General features: G+C 32.4%; 1 protein-coding gene across 5 annotated transcripts in view; it reads right to left on the bottom strand.

Moving 5' to 3' along the window:
- The window catches only part of LOC124355349 (phospholipid-transporting ATPase ABCA1-like), a 101,282-nt gene that overhangs the window by 68,662 nt on the left and 16,002 nt on the right, over nt 1-16,618 (bottom strand). For 2 of the 5 annotated variants that reach the window (XM_046806459.1, XM_046806458.1), the window contains 2 exons: nt 4,130-4,511; nt 3,341-3,574 (listed from right to left, as the gene is read on the bottom strand). In XM_046806459.1, coding sequence (XP_046662415.1) covers nt 3,341-3,574; nt 4,130-4,466 — 571 coding nt within the window. In that variant the 5' untranslated portion in view covers nt 4,467-4,511. Of the gene's footprint in view, nt 1-3,340; nt 3,575-4,129; nt 4,512-6,794; nt 6,914-12,115; nt 12,286-16,618 lie in introns of those variants that run through there. The other 3 variants (XM_046806461.1, XM_046806457.1, XM_046806460.1) reach the window with 3 other exon arrangements.

Raw genomic sequence — 16,618 nt, 5'->3', positions numbered from 1 at the left:
ACTCACGTATACTAATTCTAACCTACTTCCAGATGAGTTAGAGACTTGAAATTTGGTACACAGATAGCTTTCCACGTGTAACCACCAGGAAAATCCCGAAAAGTGAGAATTTTTTTCATTTTCAACCCCTCAAAAAAAATTCCCAAAAAATCGCGCCATTCTTCACCCCTGCAGGCATTTTTTGTAAGCCCGATAGCGGGCGAACCGTTGGAGCTAGCTCGGATCTGACGGAAAATTCATGGTCAGGAATGAAGTGAACTACAAAAAAGGTCTAATGACTTTTTGCTCTATCTTCCAGGTTAAGCGACAAAACGCTCGAACATTTGAAATTCCAGAGATTTTTTCGATAAAATAATGTTTCAAGCCCGATAGCGGCCGAACCGTTGGTCGTAGCTCAAATCTGATTGACCCATCAAATTAGCAAATTGCGCGATCTACAGAAAAGGTCCAGTAATCTTTTGCCCTATCTCGATTGGTTTGGCCGAAAAACGTGATTATGTACAATTTTGTTGTAACTTTTACGCGAAACTTTTGTTTTTGGGTCGATAGCGGCGAAACCATTGGTCGGAGGTCAAAATAAGACTAACGTTTTTTTATTTAGGAAATAAGATGACCTACAAAAAAGGTCCAGTGACTTTTTACTATATTTCCCTTAGTTTGACCGCAAAAACGCGATTAAGTGTGAAAATATTGGACATTTTCGCCTAAAAATTTACATTCCGGGCTTGATAGCGGCTCTAACGGTTGGTCGTAACTCAAAACAAAATTTTAAACGGGATTTAGGAAAATCACGTGAATCTACAGAAAAGGTTCAGTGACTTCGGGAGTTGGCTGAGCGTTAGCTAAGCGTCAATAGTAGATAGGGACAGAGGAATATTTATTATGTTCACAGACACAATACCCTCTAAAAAAGGCCCAAGTGTGTCATTAACCCCCAGGTAATATTAACCCCCCCCCCCGGGGATTTCTGGTATGACCTGATAACCTCCTGTACATTCAACCCCCTGATGTGTTAACCCCCCTGGTAACATTAAACCCCCCCCCAGGGAATTTCCTGCCATGACCTCATGTCCCGAATTTTACCAGTCACCAAATCTCTTAACCCCCCCCCCCCTGGGAAGATCCTGGTATGACCAGATAACCCCCCTGGAGACTTATCCCCCGGTAACGTTAACCCCCCCTGGGAATTTGTTTCATATGACCAGACAATATCCTGACGAAATTAAAACCCCCTCTTGTCTTAACCTCCTTAACATTAATCACCCACCCAGGGAATTTCTCGCCTTGACTAGATAGTCTCCTGGTGATATTAAACCCCCTGTTCGACTTAAAATACTGCCTTGAGGTCGGTTTTTATTATGTTTAGACTAAACAATTCAAGATAGCTGACCCGTGCAGACTTTTCTTCTCCCGAGCTCATTTCTGGCTAAACCATAGTCGTAGATCAGATCTGAGGGCACAATCGAAAGACAAAATTAAATTTCCAACAAGAAAAGGTCCAGTCACTTTTTGTCGTATCTCTCTAACGGTTTAACCGCAAAATGCCCTCAAAGTCAAAAGTTTTTACGAATCCGGAAAAAAAATCTATGAAAAAGGTCAATTTTTAAATCCCTTGTCATTTACTTAATGTCCGGACTTAACCAGTCACCGAATTCCGCTTATCCCCGAATTTGCAAGCGTTTTACTTTGGGGGCCTGGGGGCGTAGCCCCCAGCGAGCCGAAGGCGAGTGTTTCAGATAATTTTACTTGTAAATATATACATACAAATACAAATGTATCATCTTAATTACATTTAAATACACAAACCAATAGTCAAAAATATTTATCTTTATCAGACACATCAAAAAATTTTTATTTTATCTTTGTGATGTGTTTGATGAAGATAGCCTTGCTATCGATAGGTCTCACAAAAATAAAAGTTTTTAAGTATTGGTTTGTGTGTTTAAATGTAATTAAGTTAATAGTAGCCAATACAAGCTGCATCTTCAAAGTGTATCTTTGCCAAAAGTGTATCATGTTGTACTTAATTTTCTCCAATCAATTCCTAAATATTACTAACATTGAACATTTTTCTAAATTTATATGCTAATAAATCTTAGTTAATTGGCTACTCTAATAGAAAGGAACAGTTAAGCCTACAGTAAAAAAATATTTATAACTAAAATTTCAGTAAACAGATAATTTTATATACTATCATTTATTTACAGGCAAATGAAAAGACCATTATGTTTTTATTACTAGTTATAAGTATAACCATAATACTAAATTATAATGTTACATAATCAATTTCCAAATAATCACAATGTAATTTATATTTGCTAGTCAAGTAGAGAAATTGATCAACCTAAATGGCCATTTTGCAAAGTAAATTTCAACAGATTATGAAATCACAAGGTGGAAAACTAATAAAGAAGAAAAAGATAATAGCGTTAGTATAATGTTGCTAGTGGTGTTTCAATCAAATTGATACTTTCATATTACGCACTATAAGAAAGTCAGCACTTGTTCTCTAGGCAGACAACCATTGATTATCATAAAGAGTGTTAATGCTATTAATCAATCAATTCTTTAGTGTACAAAATGTTTGGTATAATACTATTTTTACAATAAGCAAACAGATGCATTGCCAGTGAATTAAGATAAAATAAAAATAAAAATTGAAATAGTATACATAAGATCATATAAAATCAGTTTGTACAATGAATCACCAAGTAATCTATATAAACACTAACTTATTAATTAGTTGTTATAACACTAACAACGAATTTGTTGTAATTCTGGAGATATTCATCAACAGAGTAAAAGTATTTATTTGTGAGATATTTTAAAATAACATTTATTTAAAGTTTCAGATTTCTGCAATGAATATTACTCAGCTGTAAATATAGCTTTAGATTTGCCATATTTAAACATTCCGTATTGCTGAGATGGCCATACCTCAAAAATGTTGTTTAAAAGATTCACAGTTTTCATGAATTCTCACATCTCTGAACTAACCCTACGACAACTTCTATTCAATTCAATTCAAAAACATTTATACTGAATAAAGACTACAATTAATATCCTGGCTCATGCCAATATCCTGAATCAGTGTATGTTATATTATTTATTGTTTCTACGATGAGAACCACTTTTTTGTTTGTGAATCATCTGTATACATTTAGTAACATAGTCACATTGAATAGTGTCCTAGCACTAATTAGACATTGAATAGTGTCCTAGCACTAATTAGACGTAAATTAAAGAAAATGGTGGTGATTACTCTGAGCAAGGATTTGTTATTTTGTTATGAATGCGTTTAATTGTATAAAGTGGAGACACAAAGCTAAAAACAACTCACCTGCTTCGTCAGTGGGACCAGCTGGCAAAAACTGAGGAAAAATCAATTTTGTGTCCCATTTGGGTATTGTGCTTCTGATCTTGTATTTGAAGTCATTTGGTATTGTAGCATCGTCCTTGATGTCTTCGAACACTATCCCGTACCCGATGTGGTTTGTATTTATGGATCTGTTTTCGTATTTCACATGAAAGAACTGCTCCAGTTTCAATTCGGAATCAAAGGCATCAAATGAATCTAAAAAAAAGAGTCAATTTAATTAATAACAGCACAAAAAAGGATTAGTAAAATAATTTAAAATTATTAACTAGTATTTGAAAATAATAGTAAAATAATTGTAATGAAATAAAATTTTCCTAGAAACGAAATAGGCCTATGCAGATTATAGGCCAACAATTAAGCTATTTTTGAGTGTGCGTACGCATTTACGAAACCCAATGGGTAAGAAATAATATATTATTCAAACAGATTTTCTCTAAGTACAAGTAATGTTACAACATTACGTCCTGATGGTTACATCTGTTTTGGTCAGGATCAGCGAATTTGTTGTACAAAGATAATTTACTGGTACCCTATTGCTTCAAATCTTTTTTTTTTGTGCATACTGCTTCATTACATCTATATTCCAATACTCTAAATTACATTATTTATTATTATTTGATATTGTTGGGTGCTATGATTCCATTATTGGTGGATAGTATTATAATAGTTAAGTTAAAAAATAATTCAATTTTTAAGTTTTAACATAGCAATAATTATTGTGAATATGTTTGAGAAACAATTAACACTAACCCAGTTTGGAAGTATTTTGAAGGACAGATGTCAAGGTCCTGTTGAACTCTTGGATGATTTGACGCGTGAAGCTGGTGTCCGGTGCGTAGGCTAAATTGACGACATCGTGATGTATGAAGCTGTAGTCGATTATTGTAGCCTCACTGTACCGGAGATTGATCTGCTTAGGCACCACGTTGGCCTTCTTGCCTATGACATCGTTCTGGCGCATCCACGCGACCAGCCAGAACAGCAGCACCGGTATGACCAACTCAAACAGAGTTAGGAACCAGTGGCGCTTGCGGACTATAAGGTTCTTCCACATCAGTACTTGCCATTTTCGCCGGAAGTACGTCATACTGCCCAATTTATGTTCCTTTTCTTCCTTCAGCTGGTCGCAGCTCTGCAATCAGTAAAATATTGTTAATTCCATCACGGTTAGTCCTTGTACTAAACACCTTTGTGAGAGATGTTCCTCCCCGACAACTCATTGCAATTTTTTACACAATACTCTCCGAAATTTTATGAAAAGGTGGACACGACTGAGTACTATTACAGTCAATAACTACTAGTCATGAAGGAACCATAGCAGTATATAGGCTAACATTCTACAAACCCAACGATATTAGCCTCAGTTACGCTCTAAAGGAGTATCTTGGTTGACTTCAGGAAACCAAAAATCTCCTTAATTACAATAACTTTGGAAGAACAAATGATTCATTGTGAAGTTGATCCACCATAATCATTCGTGGAAACTAAAATTTGTATATTTTACCACCAATAGCTTCACACACAATTTACTGTCAAATAATAGAAACATTTATAGTCATTTACTTTTCTGGAGACTTACTTAATGGTGATTGAAAAATATTCCAACAACCTGAAATATACCAGAATAGTTGGACTTTCAATTTGGTGAGCAGTGTTTTGGGGCTCTGAATTCAATGAGTGAAACAAATTTTACAAATTAATAACAAACTAAATAATAAATCTAATTTATTTCATTGGAATAGCTCTAACAATTTTAATAACATGAACTATTTTAAACCTATGCGGAGGAATCCTAAAGTCGGTCTTTAGCTTTCTTAGTGAAATCATTCATGGTGTAATAAAATGGAGTCCTATTTACTTTTTTTTAGTATTTTAATAAGCAGTCATATAATAGGTACATATTTTCGGTTAAATTCAAAAATTCTTTATATATATAACAAATTACGTCCAAACACATTTTCCAATTTCATTGAAGAGTAAACACATGCAAGGTTGTCAAACATCAGTTTCACAACCTGAAAATAACTATTTTTATAAACTAAAAGACTTTTGTAAACTTGATTAAATTAATAAACTAATATATAATTCAATAACGTAACAAATAATACATTTTTGTACTAATTCCACTGGTTTACGGAGGTACGAAAAATACCATCTTGGTCTCTAAAGTTGTATAAGAGCAAACAAATATATTATGAACCTGTTGAATATAATCATCTGTTCTGTGCAAACATTGTTTTATGACAGTATAACCATATGTTTAATTAATTTCATAACTACTTCAAATTTTTTATAATTTATTGTCTTGCAAGCATAGAGTAAGTTTGATAGTAACAACACTTATTACAATCTTTTCTGCAAATACTATTTAGCGCAGAGTAAGAAAATATCCAGATAAGACAATTACAAATTTAGTAAATATATATATATATATATATATATATATACTTTGAACTGTACATTTTAGCAAATATTAAGTATGCAGTGCTTGTGTAATGCAGATATCAAATCCAAAGCTGCTATCTAACTTTACTACAAATTTAAAGACTGTTATAAAACCCATCTTAGTTGTCTTTTGAGTGAAGTAGGCTTCTGAGACCTGTATATGTATATACATTTCCTTGATTAGGGAAACAAGGCAAAATCAGTTATGGGACAAAAATACTAAGACCGGAATAAATTATAATGGCCATAAATATAAACTTTTTGACAAATTTTCTTGATTTTGAAAACAAGGCAAACAACATTGGCATTGGATATATATAATTAACTCGAACCAGAAATGCTCATATGAAGCCGTAGGTAACTGCTGGTTTGTATTAATAATAAATAGAAATAGTATTATTTATAAGGTTAAGGTTTAAGGAATTAATGTATTCAGACGCATTCTAAGATAACATTAAGTAGTGTTACATAAAAAAAAATTTTAACTTTTTAAATGAAGTTTTTTAAATTTTAAGCACTATTATTATATTATTGTTTGTTAATATTGATTTTTATATTTTTAGGTAGGTCTAAAAGTTGACATAGTTGCTTTTCCATGATAAGTCAATTAATACACTGATTTATTGTATGTGTTTTTTGCTGTTTTATTGTATTGTATGTTTGGTTGTTTGAATTTACTAATTCAAGAATGGTGTAGGTTATATTTGACAATGTCATCTGTTTTATAGTTGCACTATATTGTGAAACATTTGTGAGATTTATTTATTTATAATTGTTTAGCTTGAACTATGGAGTCGACTTTAATCATAATAGTTAAAGATTTTGTGTATCACAACACTTTAACACAAAAATACTATACAAATGTTAAATAAGAGTTCTGCAGAGTGAGGTCATACACAGGTTACCGTGTTACAAATTGCCATCTGGGCTAAGGGCTATGAACTAGAGAAAACCCTTGAATTTTACTAACCTTTTAGTGACGTACAGCTGAGCAAAAATTACCTTTATTAAAAGCAAAATATGAGCTAGTAATAAATGGATATGACCGTTTGAAACCCGCACAGTTCGTGATGCAGTCAAGGGAAATGTTGTTACAAACACTCGCTGGGTATGTTTATGTATACATTAACTCTTGATGACGTCACAGTTTTCACAGAAAGATTACTCACCCACACGTGTTATTCTGAAACCTAACATAAACCTACACCGAATGGCTTCTAATAAAATAAGATTTAACAACTCGTAAAAACTCGGGAAGTTTACTTATTTGCACAATATTATTGAAAATTTACAATCTAGAGTTGAACAATAAAAAAACTAAAATAATACCTAAGCTTTTTATTCTTCAAAATGGCATACATAGCTAAAACGATCAAATAAGTTATTCATGACCATACAAGAAAAGGGTAGGAAATTCAGGGTAGTATGAAAACTGAACAAAATGTTTTACACCTACAGGAAATGGAGTTAAGGGTGGAACTCCACCCTCCTCTACTTAATAAAGAGTAATCCTTTGTTGATTTTCAATTAATAAGATTTTTTAATATAATTTGCTCTCTCATCTCTTGGAAATTATGCAATCTAATCTAATGACAATGTTTAGTTTTAATGGAACCAAATTCAATATGATTTTTACTTAATTTTTTTGAAACTTTTAACAATTTATTTCTAAATTCATTAAGAAGTTCATTATTATTAATTGAATAACATCCACTATATATCTTCTAACCTAAAAAATTGTTTACTTGTCAAATCATTATTTACTGGTTATATTCCCAGGTAACAAGAAGTCCATCTAATTTATTAGACCACATGTTTAAAATTACTTTTCTAAATTAAGTATGTTTTGTTGTTAGCACGTAATGATTTTTTTAGTTTAATTCTTTATAGTTAATATCGTAAATATTTTTGCTTCATTTTAAATTTTCAAATATAATTAATATGGATTAGCATCACAACTGTTCAGATTCAGTTGATTGTTATATTGAGCTTTTGTACATTAACTTGTAAATAACATATCTGTGAAGCATTTTCAGAATTTGATGCTGAATACTTGAACGTGTCTCTCACTTTGTTAAACCTACAACTTTCTAGACCCTTAAGTACTGGCACGAGGTATTTTTAGACCCCAACCTTGGTAGGTCTAGAGACAACCAAAGGGGTTAGCTGCAAAAGCTGTGCTTCTCAGTAGTTCAATGTAAACTCATGTGTGATCTGTTAAAATGGTTTTCATCAGTTCACGTCACTCTGCTGCAGTGAAAAGAGAGTTCAAAATGTCGTGGAATGTGGTTAGTCTCTACGCGAGTATAAGTGTTTTGTTGCCGTTGAAAACTCTCCATGTAACTAGTTATCATTGTAAAGTAATCTTCGTTCTTTTTTGCTGTTTCACTTAGAGTTTACAGTCCTTATAATGGATTCTGAAAAGAAGAAATGAAGCCAGAAGTATGTAATATGTCAGATATGGGATGAAGTTGATAACTTTCTTATTGAGGTAGAATCAATCATGATAAAAAGGATCATATCAGTGCTTCTGACCATGACACTAATTCTACCACAGATGACAATAGGGAAATTGGATTTTCCGTGATAAAACCATAAGCTGTTAGTCCAAAATATATCAGAACTTGTGCAATCTTTGCAAACACAAGTTCCATTGAAGGAAGAAAACACAAACAGAGCAAACGTGAAAAGAAGGAAAGTTCAATGCGTAATGTATCCAACGAACAGGGGCATAAAACAAATGCGTCCTACGCAAAATGTAGCAAACCAATGTGGGCACATGAAAACTCTCTTTGAAGAGTGGTTGAAACCCAAAGCTTAATCAGAATAAGGACTAATTATATAAATTTTCTGCACAAGTAATTCATTAATTTTCCCCGGTAATTCTATGTAATTTTTATATTTTAATCTTAATTACAAGCGGTGAATTTGGCAAATTAAACATGTGTATAAAAACAAATGCATGTTATGTTTTTATAAACAACACAGGTATATTTTGTTTCCAAACCTTAGGTAATTTTAAGTGAGCAAAATAAGAAATGTACCACTATAAATAAACCAAAAGAAAATATATTTGAAAGACATTTTCAATGTCACTTTAAATTTTTATAACATTAAAAAACTAGTTTTGTATCATCTTATTTTTCTAAACCAATTTATTAGAAACTGTTACATTTTTTACAAAACTATTAAGCATTGGAGAGAATGCAGGTAAAATATTTTGTTTATGTGGTGAATACACTTCAAAGATTTATAAATACTTACTACATTATTATAAAACCTCATTAATATTTAACAAAGTATATTTGTACATTTATTAAGGATTTACCAAAGTGGGAGTGTGATAATACCCACACCAGCACTGAAGATGTAAACAATTACGTTTCATTTCACTATTGTTTTACTAATAAACGCATAAGCCCTTTAAAGAAACAAACTGTAAAAAGAAAAGATGAAAAATCTAAAAAAAAAACATCAAAGCTGGAGGCCATTTCAGGATCAGAAACTCTTTATTGCAATATCTTTGAGAAATATACAGTGTCAATTTACAATATTCCATGATTGTTTGTAATATTTACAACAATTATGTTTGTATAAGAGTAGGATCACTCTGTATGTAGTATGTATACACTATAATCCTCCGTTACAAAAGTATACACTGTAATCCTCTATTACAAAAGTACGAGGTGTGTTCAAAAAGTATTCGTATTTTGATTTTTTTTGTGGCGTTATGTTGGTACATAGTGTTCAGTTAAATGTTGACAGCTGCTTTGCTTGCACGTGTTTTGGTTCGTCTTCGATTTTTACCTATTCAAAAAAATGGAACAAAGAACCTGTATCAAATTTTGTGTGAAAACAAAATTAAGTGCGCGGATGCATTCCGAAGTTTGTCTGTGGCATACGGAGAAGCTACTTTGGACAAAAGCAACGTTTATCGGTGGTACAAAATGTTTTCAGAAGGCCGAGAAGATGTGAACGACAAAGATCGTGCTGGACACCCAAGCACTTCAACAGACGAAAAACTTGATGAAGTGAAGAAAATGGTATTGGCCAATCGTCGAATCACCGTTAAAGAAATTGCCGAGGACCTAGGCATATCGATTGGCTCGTGCCATTCGATTTTAATCGATAATTTGGGCATGAGACGGGTCGCCGCAAAATTCGTACCAAAATTGCTCAATTTCGATCAAAAACAGCATCGCATGAACATTGCTAATGAGATGTTGGAATCTGTCCGCGACAACCCGAATTTGCTCCAGAGGGTCATAACTGGTGACGAATCGTGGGTTTATGGTTATGATGTGGAAACCAAAGCTCAATCATCTCAATGGAAGCTACCGCACGAACCAAGACCGAAAAAAGCACGCCAAGTTCAGTCGAATGTGAAAGTTTTGCTTACAGTTTTCTTCGATTGCAGGGGCGTGGGGTATCATGAGTTCTTGCCACAAGGTAGAACGGTGAATAAGGAATATTACCTGCAAGTTATGCGCAATTTGCGCGAAGCAATCTGCCAGAAACACCCGAATTTGTGGAAAAACAAAAATTGGCTTTTGCACCACGATAACGCCCCTGCTCAAACATTGCTGCTTGTACGTTACTTCTTGGCCAAAAACAACACCATAATGATACCGCAGCCACCGTATTCCCCAGATCTGGCCCCCTGTGACTTTTTCTTGTTCTCGAAACTGAAGAGGCCCATGAAAGGACGACGCCACGCCACGATTGACGATTCGATAAGTGCTTCGAAGATTGGAAAAAACGTTGGCACAAGTGTATAATATCACAGGGGGATTACTTTGAAGGGGACAAAATAGAAATTCACAAATAAATAAATAATTTTTGAAAATACACAAAATTCGCGATACTTTTTGAACACACCTCGTACACTCTGTAATCCTCTACTCTGTATGTAGTATGTATACACTGTAACTCTCCATTACAAAGGTAATAGGTTTGGTGGCCTACTCAGAATCACTCTGTATGTAGTATGTATACACTGTAACTCTCCATTACAAAGGTAATAGGTTTGGTGGCCTACTCAGAATCACTCTGTATGTAGTATGTATACACTGTAACTCTCCATTACAAAGGTAATAGGTTTGGTGGCCTACTCAGAATCACTCTGTATGTAGTATGTATACACTGTAACTCTCCATTACAAAGGTAATAGGTTTGGTGGCCTACTCAGAATCACTCTGTATGTAGTATGTATACATTGTCATCCTCTGTTACAAAGGTAAACTGTAAAGTAAAAGTATTTTATTGCTAATTTATCTAATGTGGATTGTTTCAAAATTTTATTGCCACCAATGATAAAATGCTTTTTTTGTATGGAGTATAATTTAAGAGCCAGTAACTTCTCTTTTTTTATTAAGATAAATATGATTTCAGTTTTAATGTGCTTAAATTTGAATGCTGATATTTTACTAAGGAGCCACAATGTAAGCATTGGATACTCAAGTCGCGTTTCCAAAAATTATAATTTGTGCGGAAGTATGCTATATTAGTTTGTGTTAATAGGTTAGGATTTATTTTCTTCTATCCGAGAATGTAAATTACTGTATCTAATATATTTGTCAGGCAGTAAAGTAGATATAAACAATCTAAAAACTATTTCCTACATATGGTCTTTGTAAGTAAATATGTTCTGGTAATGTTGTGATTTTTGGGAAAAATAAAGAAAACATGAAATTAAATTTACTTTTATGTAATAGATTACATGGATGTGGGATGTGGTGAGAATTTAAACCTGTTATAAGTTGATTCTTTTATTAGTACTCCAGTGGTTAGAATAACTAGGAAAAATAGCATTCAACACAGAATCCATAAAAAAATAAAATAAGACCAATTAACATACACTGGATCTGGCCGGCTTCTAGGTGGCAGGATAGCACACAGTAAACACTCTGGCTGGATTTAATCCTATTGTAGTTTATTCTACAAAAATAATGTTATCAACAACCAATCCTATTCTGACTTAGTACTTTTGCAACTTAACATTTAGGAAAATCTTATTAAAATAAAATACTAGTTATCAGTACATTCTGACAATCTGTTCCAATAACTGTACAAGAAACTCAAAGTTCATAAAATACAGATAATAGCACATAATTTCACGGTAATTTTATTTTTTTCTACCCAGTAATTTTGATGTGTATGCTAATTGCCTAATTTAGTGGGTAATTACTGGTAAAGTCTAATTTGTATAAATGAAAATAGTACAAGTGTAAATAGGAGCCAAAAATATAAAAGTTACTAAAATAAGTACATTAAATTTAGCTAATTACTTACCACTAAGGATGAAAAATCATAATTCATACTTGCTAAATTAAAATAAATTACACAGAAAGCACAAAAATTACAACACACGATTCAACACTACACGACTGTTCACGACGAGGGACCGTTTGTTCGATGATGCTCGATCTGCGTGCAGTGAACGTTCTGCTTCGATAACTAAATGGGCAATAAATTATAAGAGCTTAATGGAGACACATTTACAGTGAGAGACTCACACTGATAACGGTGCACATTAACGTGTTGGGCCGCAACCGGTGAGGTGACGCAATTATGCACGGTGACAATGTCCTCACATTTGTCACGCACAAGATCCTCCATTTATTACGGTTAATCTTGGCAGAATATTCATACCTGCCCATCTGCCTTCAATTTGTTCGGTTCACAGTGTCAAAATATTTCACTGTTGACATGTTTTCGTCTGTTTTTCAACTGAGAAACATTTTAGCTAGACTCAAACTTAGTCGTATGATTTTATTTGAAATAAAATAGTAAGAACTACCTATTTTGCAATGTTGGAAACTAAATTTTAACCACTTTACGAGTAAACTTAAAAAAAAAAAAACATACACACATGATTGCCATGAAAATAAACTTTATAATAACATGTTTCACTTTGTATTTTTTATAATCCACCAAATACTTTCATTAAAGGCCTATTGGGTGTGGAAACGTGCTATTTTTCTGTCATGTGAATAGTGCTGATGCTAAAATTCAAATTATCATCACACTGACAAAGGCCCCTTGTGTTATATAAATAACTTGTTAGAGTATGAGTTTTATTTGTTTATAACTACATTGCATAATAGAAGTAAAAACCCACAATTAGACTGCGATAAAATAACAGTAGCTTGCAGATAGTGCCATAACTCAATCCATCTATACTTACATTTTGCCTTTTAAAATTTGCTTAACATTTGTTTACAATACAAAAAAAATTAAGTAGAGCATGTAGTTGATATATACCAAATTTAATCAAAAGATGAGGATTTGTTTGAAAAGATTCAACAGTGGATAATGTTTACAAGGATTCTGACAAATAAAAGCCATTAGTGCCAGGAAACTTGTAATAAAGTAACTTTTAAAATAATTAATCTTTTTTTAATTTGAATTGCAGACATTTCAAAGGGCATTTACAAAAATTTTATAATTGGACAACTTTCCTGAATTATCAAAATTATTAATGTTAGAATACTAAAAAACCTGCCTATATTCCTTGTTTTTTTTTTTTTTAATTTAAACCTAATTGCATAAAAAATATATATGTACAATGTTGATACCCTAAGAAAATTTCAATGAGATTTACTTGTTATATACAGCGTATTTTTAGACAGATATACTGTAACAGCAAAAATGTTAAAAGACATTAAATATTGCCTCCAAAAATGAAAAGTATAATAGAATTCGATACAAATTATTATCAAAATCAATTTTTGTATATATCTTGTGTGTATCCACATTTGTGGACAAATTACACAGGACTTAAGTTTCAACAAATATTTAAAATGTTAATTAACATATTAAACATATTTTATTTTATAGGCGATATTTTTTAATACAACTTGTTCATTACTATTGTATCGGTTTCCTAAAAATTTACATCACAGTTTTGTATTCTCTGTAAAATATATAAATAGATTTAAAAAAGCAGAAAACAGACAGACAGACTGATACTTAATAGCTGGACAACTTCAAGAGGTTGTTTTTGGGGTTAAAACAAACTGAAAAGTTCCTATAAATGTATATTGTAAAATGCATTGTTTTCCGTCTGTCCGTCTGTTTGTGTTTTTTACATTAAATTTATTTTCTAAACAATCATAAAAGATAGAAAGCTAAAATTGCCAAAATATGCAAATCTAGTAAAGATTATAAATTTTAAAACATTGGAAATTTTTATTGAACAAAATTCAAAACGGCGGCTTTTGAATTTTGTTCACTAAAAAGTTAAAAAAATTTGTCAATATTGACGATCTTTACTAGATTAGCATTTGTTTGTTAAAACTTTATACTTTTAACGGTTGTTTAGAAAACTATATTAATGTAAAAAACAGAAAAAGACAGACAGACAGAAAACGATGCATTTTAAGACATACATTTATAGGAACTTTTCGGTTTGTTTTGACCCCAGGAACAAGCTCCTGAAGTTTGTCAGTGTATTTCAGTTACACCCTGTATATATATGCTGTATACCAAATAATATACTAGATTTCTGAGATTCATTCAAGTAGAAATAAGATTACACTTAAACTCCAAACTCGTAGTTTTAATATTTTAATACACCCCTTTAGCAACTTAAGAAGTACAATGTTGTAAATAAAAAATAACAATTGGCACAAAACATTTTTTTCATCTGTGCTGTGAAAAGGAATGTCTGCCAAAACTCTGAACTCCTTGTGTAATAAAAGTAATACAGAATCTTGTTCAGTACATTGCTATCATTGTGAGAAAGTTCAGATAGTTTATCTTAAATAGATTGTTCTGCAGTATGCTTATCACTAAACAGCTAAAGATAGCTGTTTGAGTAGAAATACCATAAAACCACTACAAAAACCACACTAACGAACTTTATAGCTTTAAATGTAATGTTCCAGGTAACTTTAATAACAGAAAACTTAGATAACAAGAAGGGTACAATACCTAAAAGTGAGATGTTTACCTATTTTTGAGTCTTTTCCTACAATACTCTTAGTTTCTGATTACAATAGGAAAAACTGTTTTATGGTCAACAGGATCATAGGCCTAAGAAAACTAATTGATATTACAATACCAAATAATACAACACTTCTATATTCATTTTGTAGTACATCAAATTGTGCCAAAACTATTAATCTCAGACCTTACATTACTACAGTCAAATTCTATAACAAATGTAACCTTACATTCCTTTTAATAATACAAGCTAGACATATCAAAAATTTACTTCTAAAAATTATGAAAGCTCTGTTAATTATTCCTAATAATTTATGACATGCACATAATGTCTTTGTTCGATACAATTCTAAATAATTTTGATAAAAAATCATAAGTTTAACAAAAACTATTTCACTGCATTGAATGGAAAAATAGTTTATGTACCTATAGTATATTGTTTTCTCTGAGTTTAAGATTAATTTCTTGTTATCTAGACAGTTTGCTTTACTGTCAAATTGTGTTCATGCAAAGATATTCATTTTTTCATGCGTTTTTCTTTCATTTATACGTTTCTTGTTCGATTGTTAGGTAGTATAAGTAACAGTATAGAAAGAACAATAAATTAGAGTGAAGCAAGGGCAATTTTGAACCTGTAAAATTTGTCCATTATTACATTATCCACTGCACATTGTTAATTCATTAAGAACAGCTGTAGTGTTGCTCATGCAGCATGCCCAAGACTGGCTACCAAGTCACAAGGTCACCCCTATGGTACAAACATAGGAATGCTGTATTTAAAAGACCAGTGAACTTTGTTAATGATATTAGTTGACAAGAAAATTTAATTTTCGAACATTAAAGACTACATAAAAATTCAAAATTCAACAAAAATCAAAAACAGAGTTTTTTTTAACCTTTTATTTTAAAAACTTGTTTATCCTCCTCAGACCCGTGATGTCAATATTGATAGATTGTTTTATAAGGTTCTAGACAATGAACTATTAATAGTAGAGGGTTGTAAATAGTTCTCCTGTTTGCCACTAGATAGCAACACATGTTGCAACTCACAGATTCTGCCTGAAACCATGTTGTGTTGTTCTGGAAATCATTCAAGATGGCGGAAAACCTCCTTGGCAGTTTACTATATCAGTCAACAGTCAATCCCTACGTAAGTACTTGATTATAATAGTGCTCTCCAAACACAATACTATTTCACGTTACAGTTAGTTATGAGCAAATTTCATTTCTTTATCCTTTACTGAGAAGTTGAAATTGTATGTGTCAACTTTGACACTATGGGTCTCAAGGACTCATAATACAACATTGTTATTTTGTTTACATCCAATTTTAGCATAGTAAGTGGCAGAGCTGGATGATGCAGAACATGAAGATTCTGATGTAGAACCAGAGCAAGTACCTGAACCTCCTATGCCTGTGGGAGCATGGGATCTGAACAACTCTTTTGAACCGCTTCCTCCTACACCACAGTTTGAGACTGATCAATCTGAACACCTTGAGCAAGGTCAATAGACAATTTTAAAAGTTATGTACCAGATCAATTACTAGAGGAAGTTGCAAGTGCCACAAGCGCTCAAATATTAGCAGTAGTTGGAATTATTGGCATTACCATTACAATGTCTTATCTCAAACTGCCAAGAATAAAAATGTACTGGGCAGCTCGCACTAGGATTGCCAATGTAGCCAATGCTATGCCAAGGAATAAGTATTTTCTTATCAGGTCGCATATGCGTATCAGGGACTATTCTGTAGTCAGTAATGAGGAAAAACGAAACAACAAGTACTGGAAGTATCACCATTTCTCAATGCAGTTAGGGATGCATGTTTTGAAAACCCAAGATCAGTTGA

The sequence above is a fragment of the Homalodisca vitripennis genome, chromosome 2 (genome assembly GCF_021130785.1).
Source record: "Homalodisca vitripennis isolate AUS2020 chromosome 2, UT_GWSS_2.1, whole genome shotgun sequence".
Classification (NCBI taxonomy): Eukaryota; Metazoa; Arthropoda; class Insecta; order Hemiptera; family Cicadellidae; genus Homalodisca; species Homalodisca vitripennis.
This window is presented reverse-complemented; position numbering and strand designations above follow the sequence as displayed.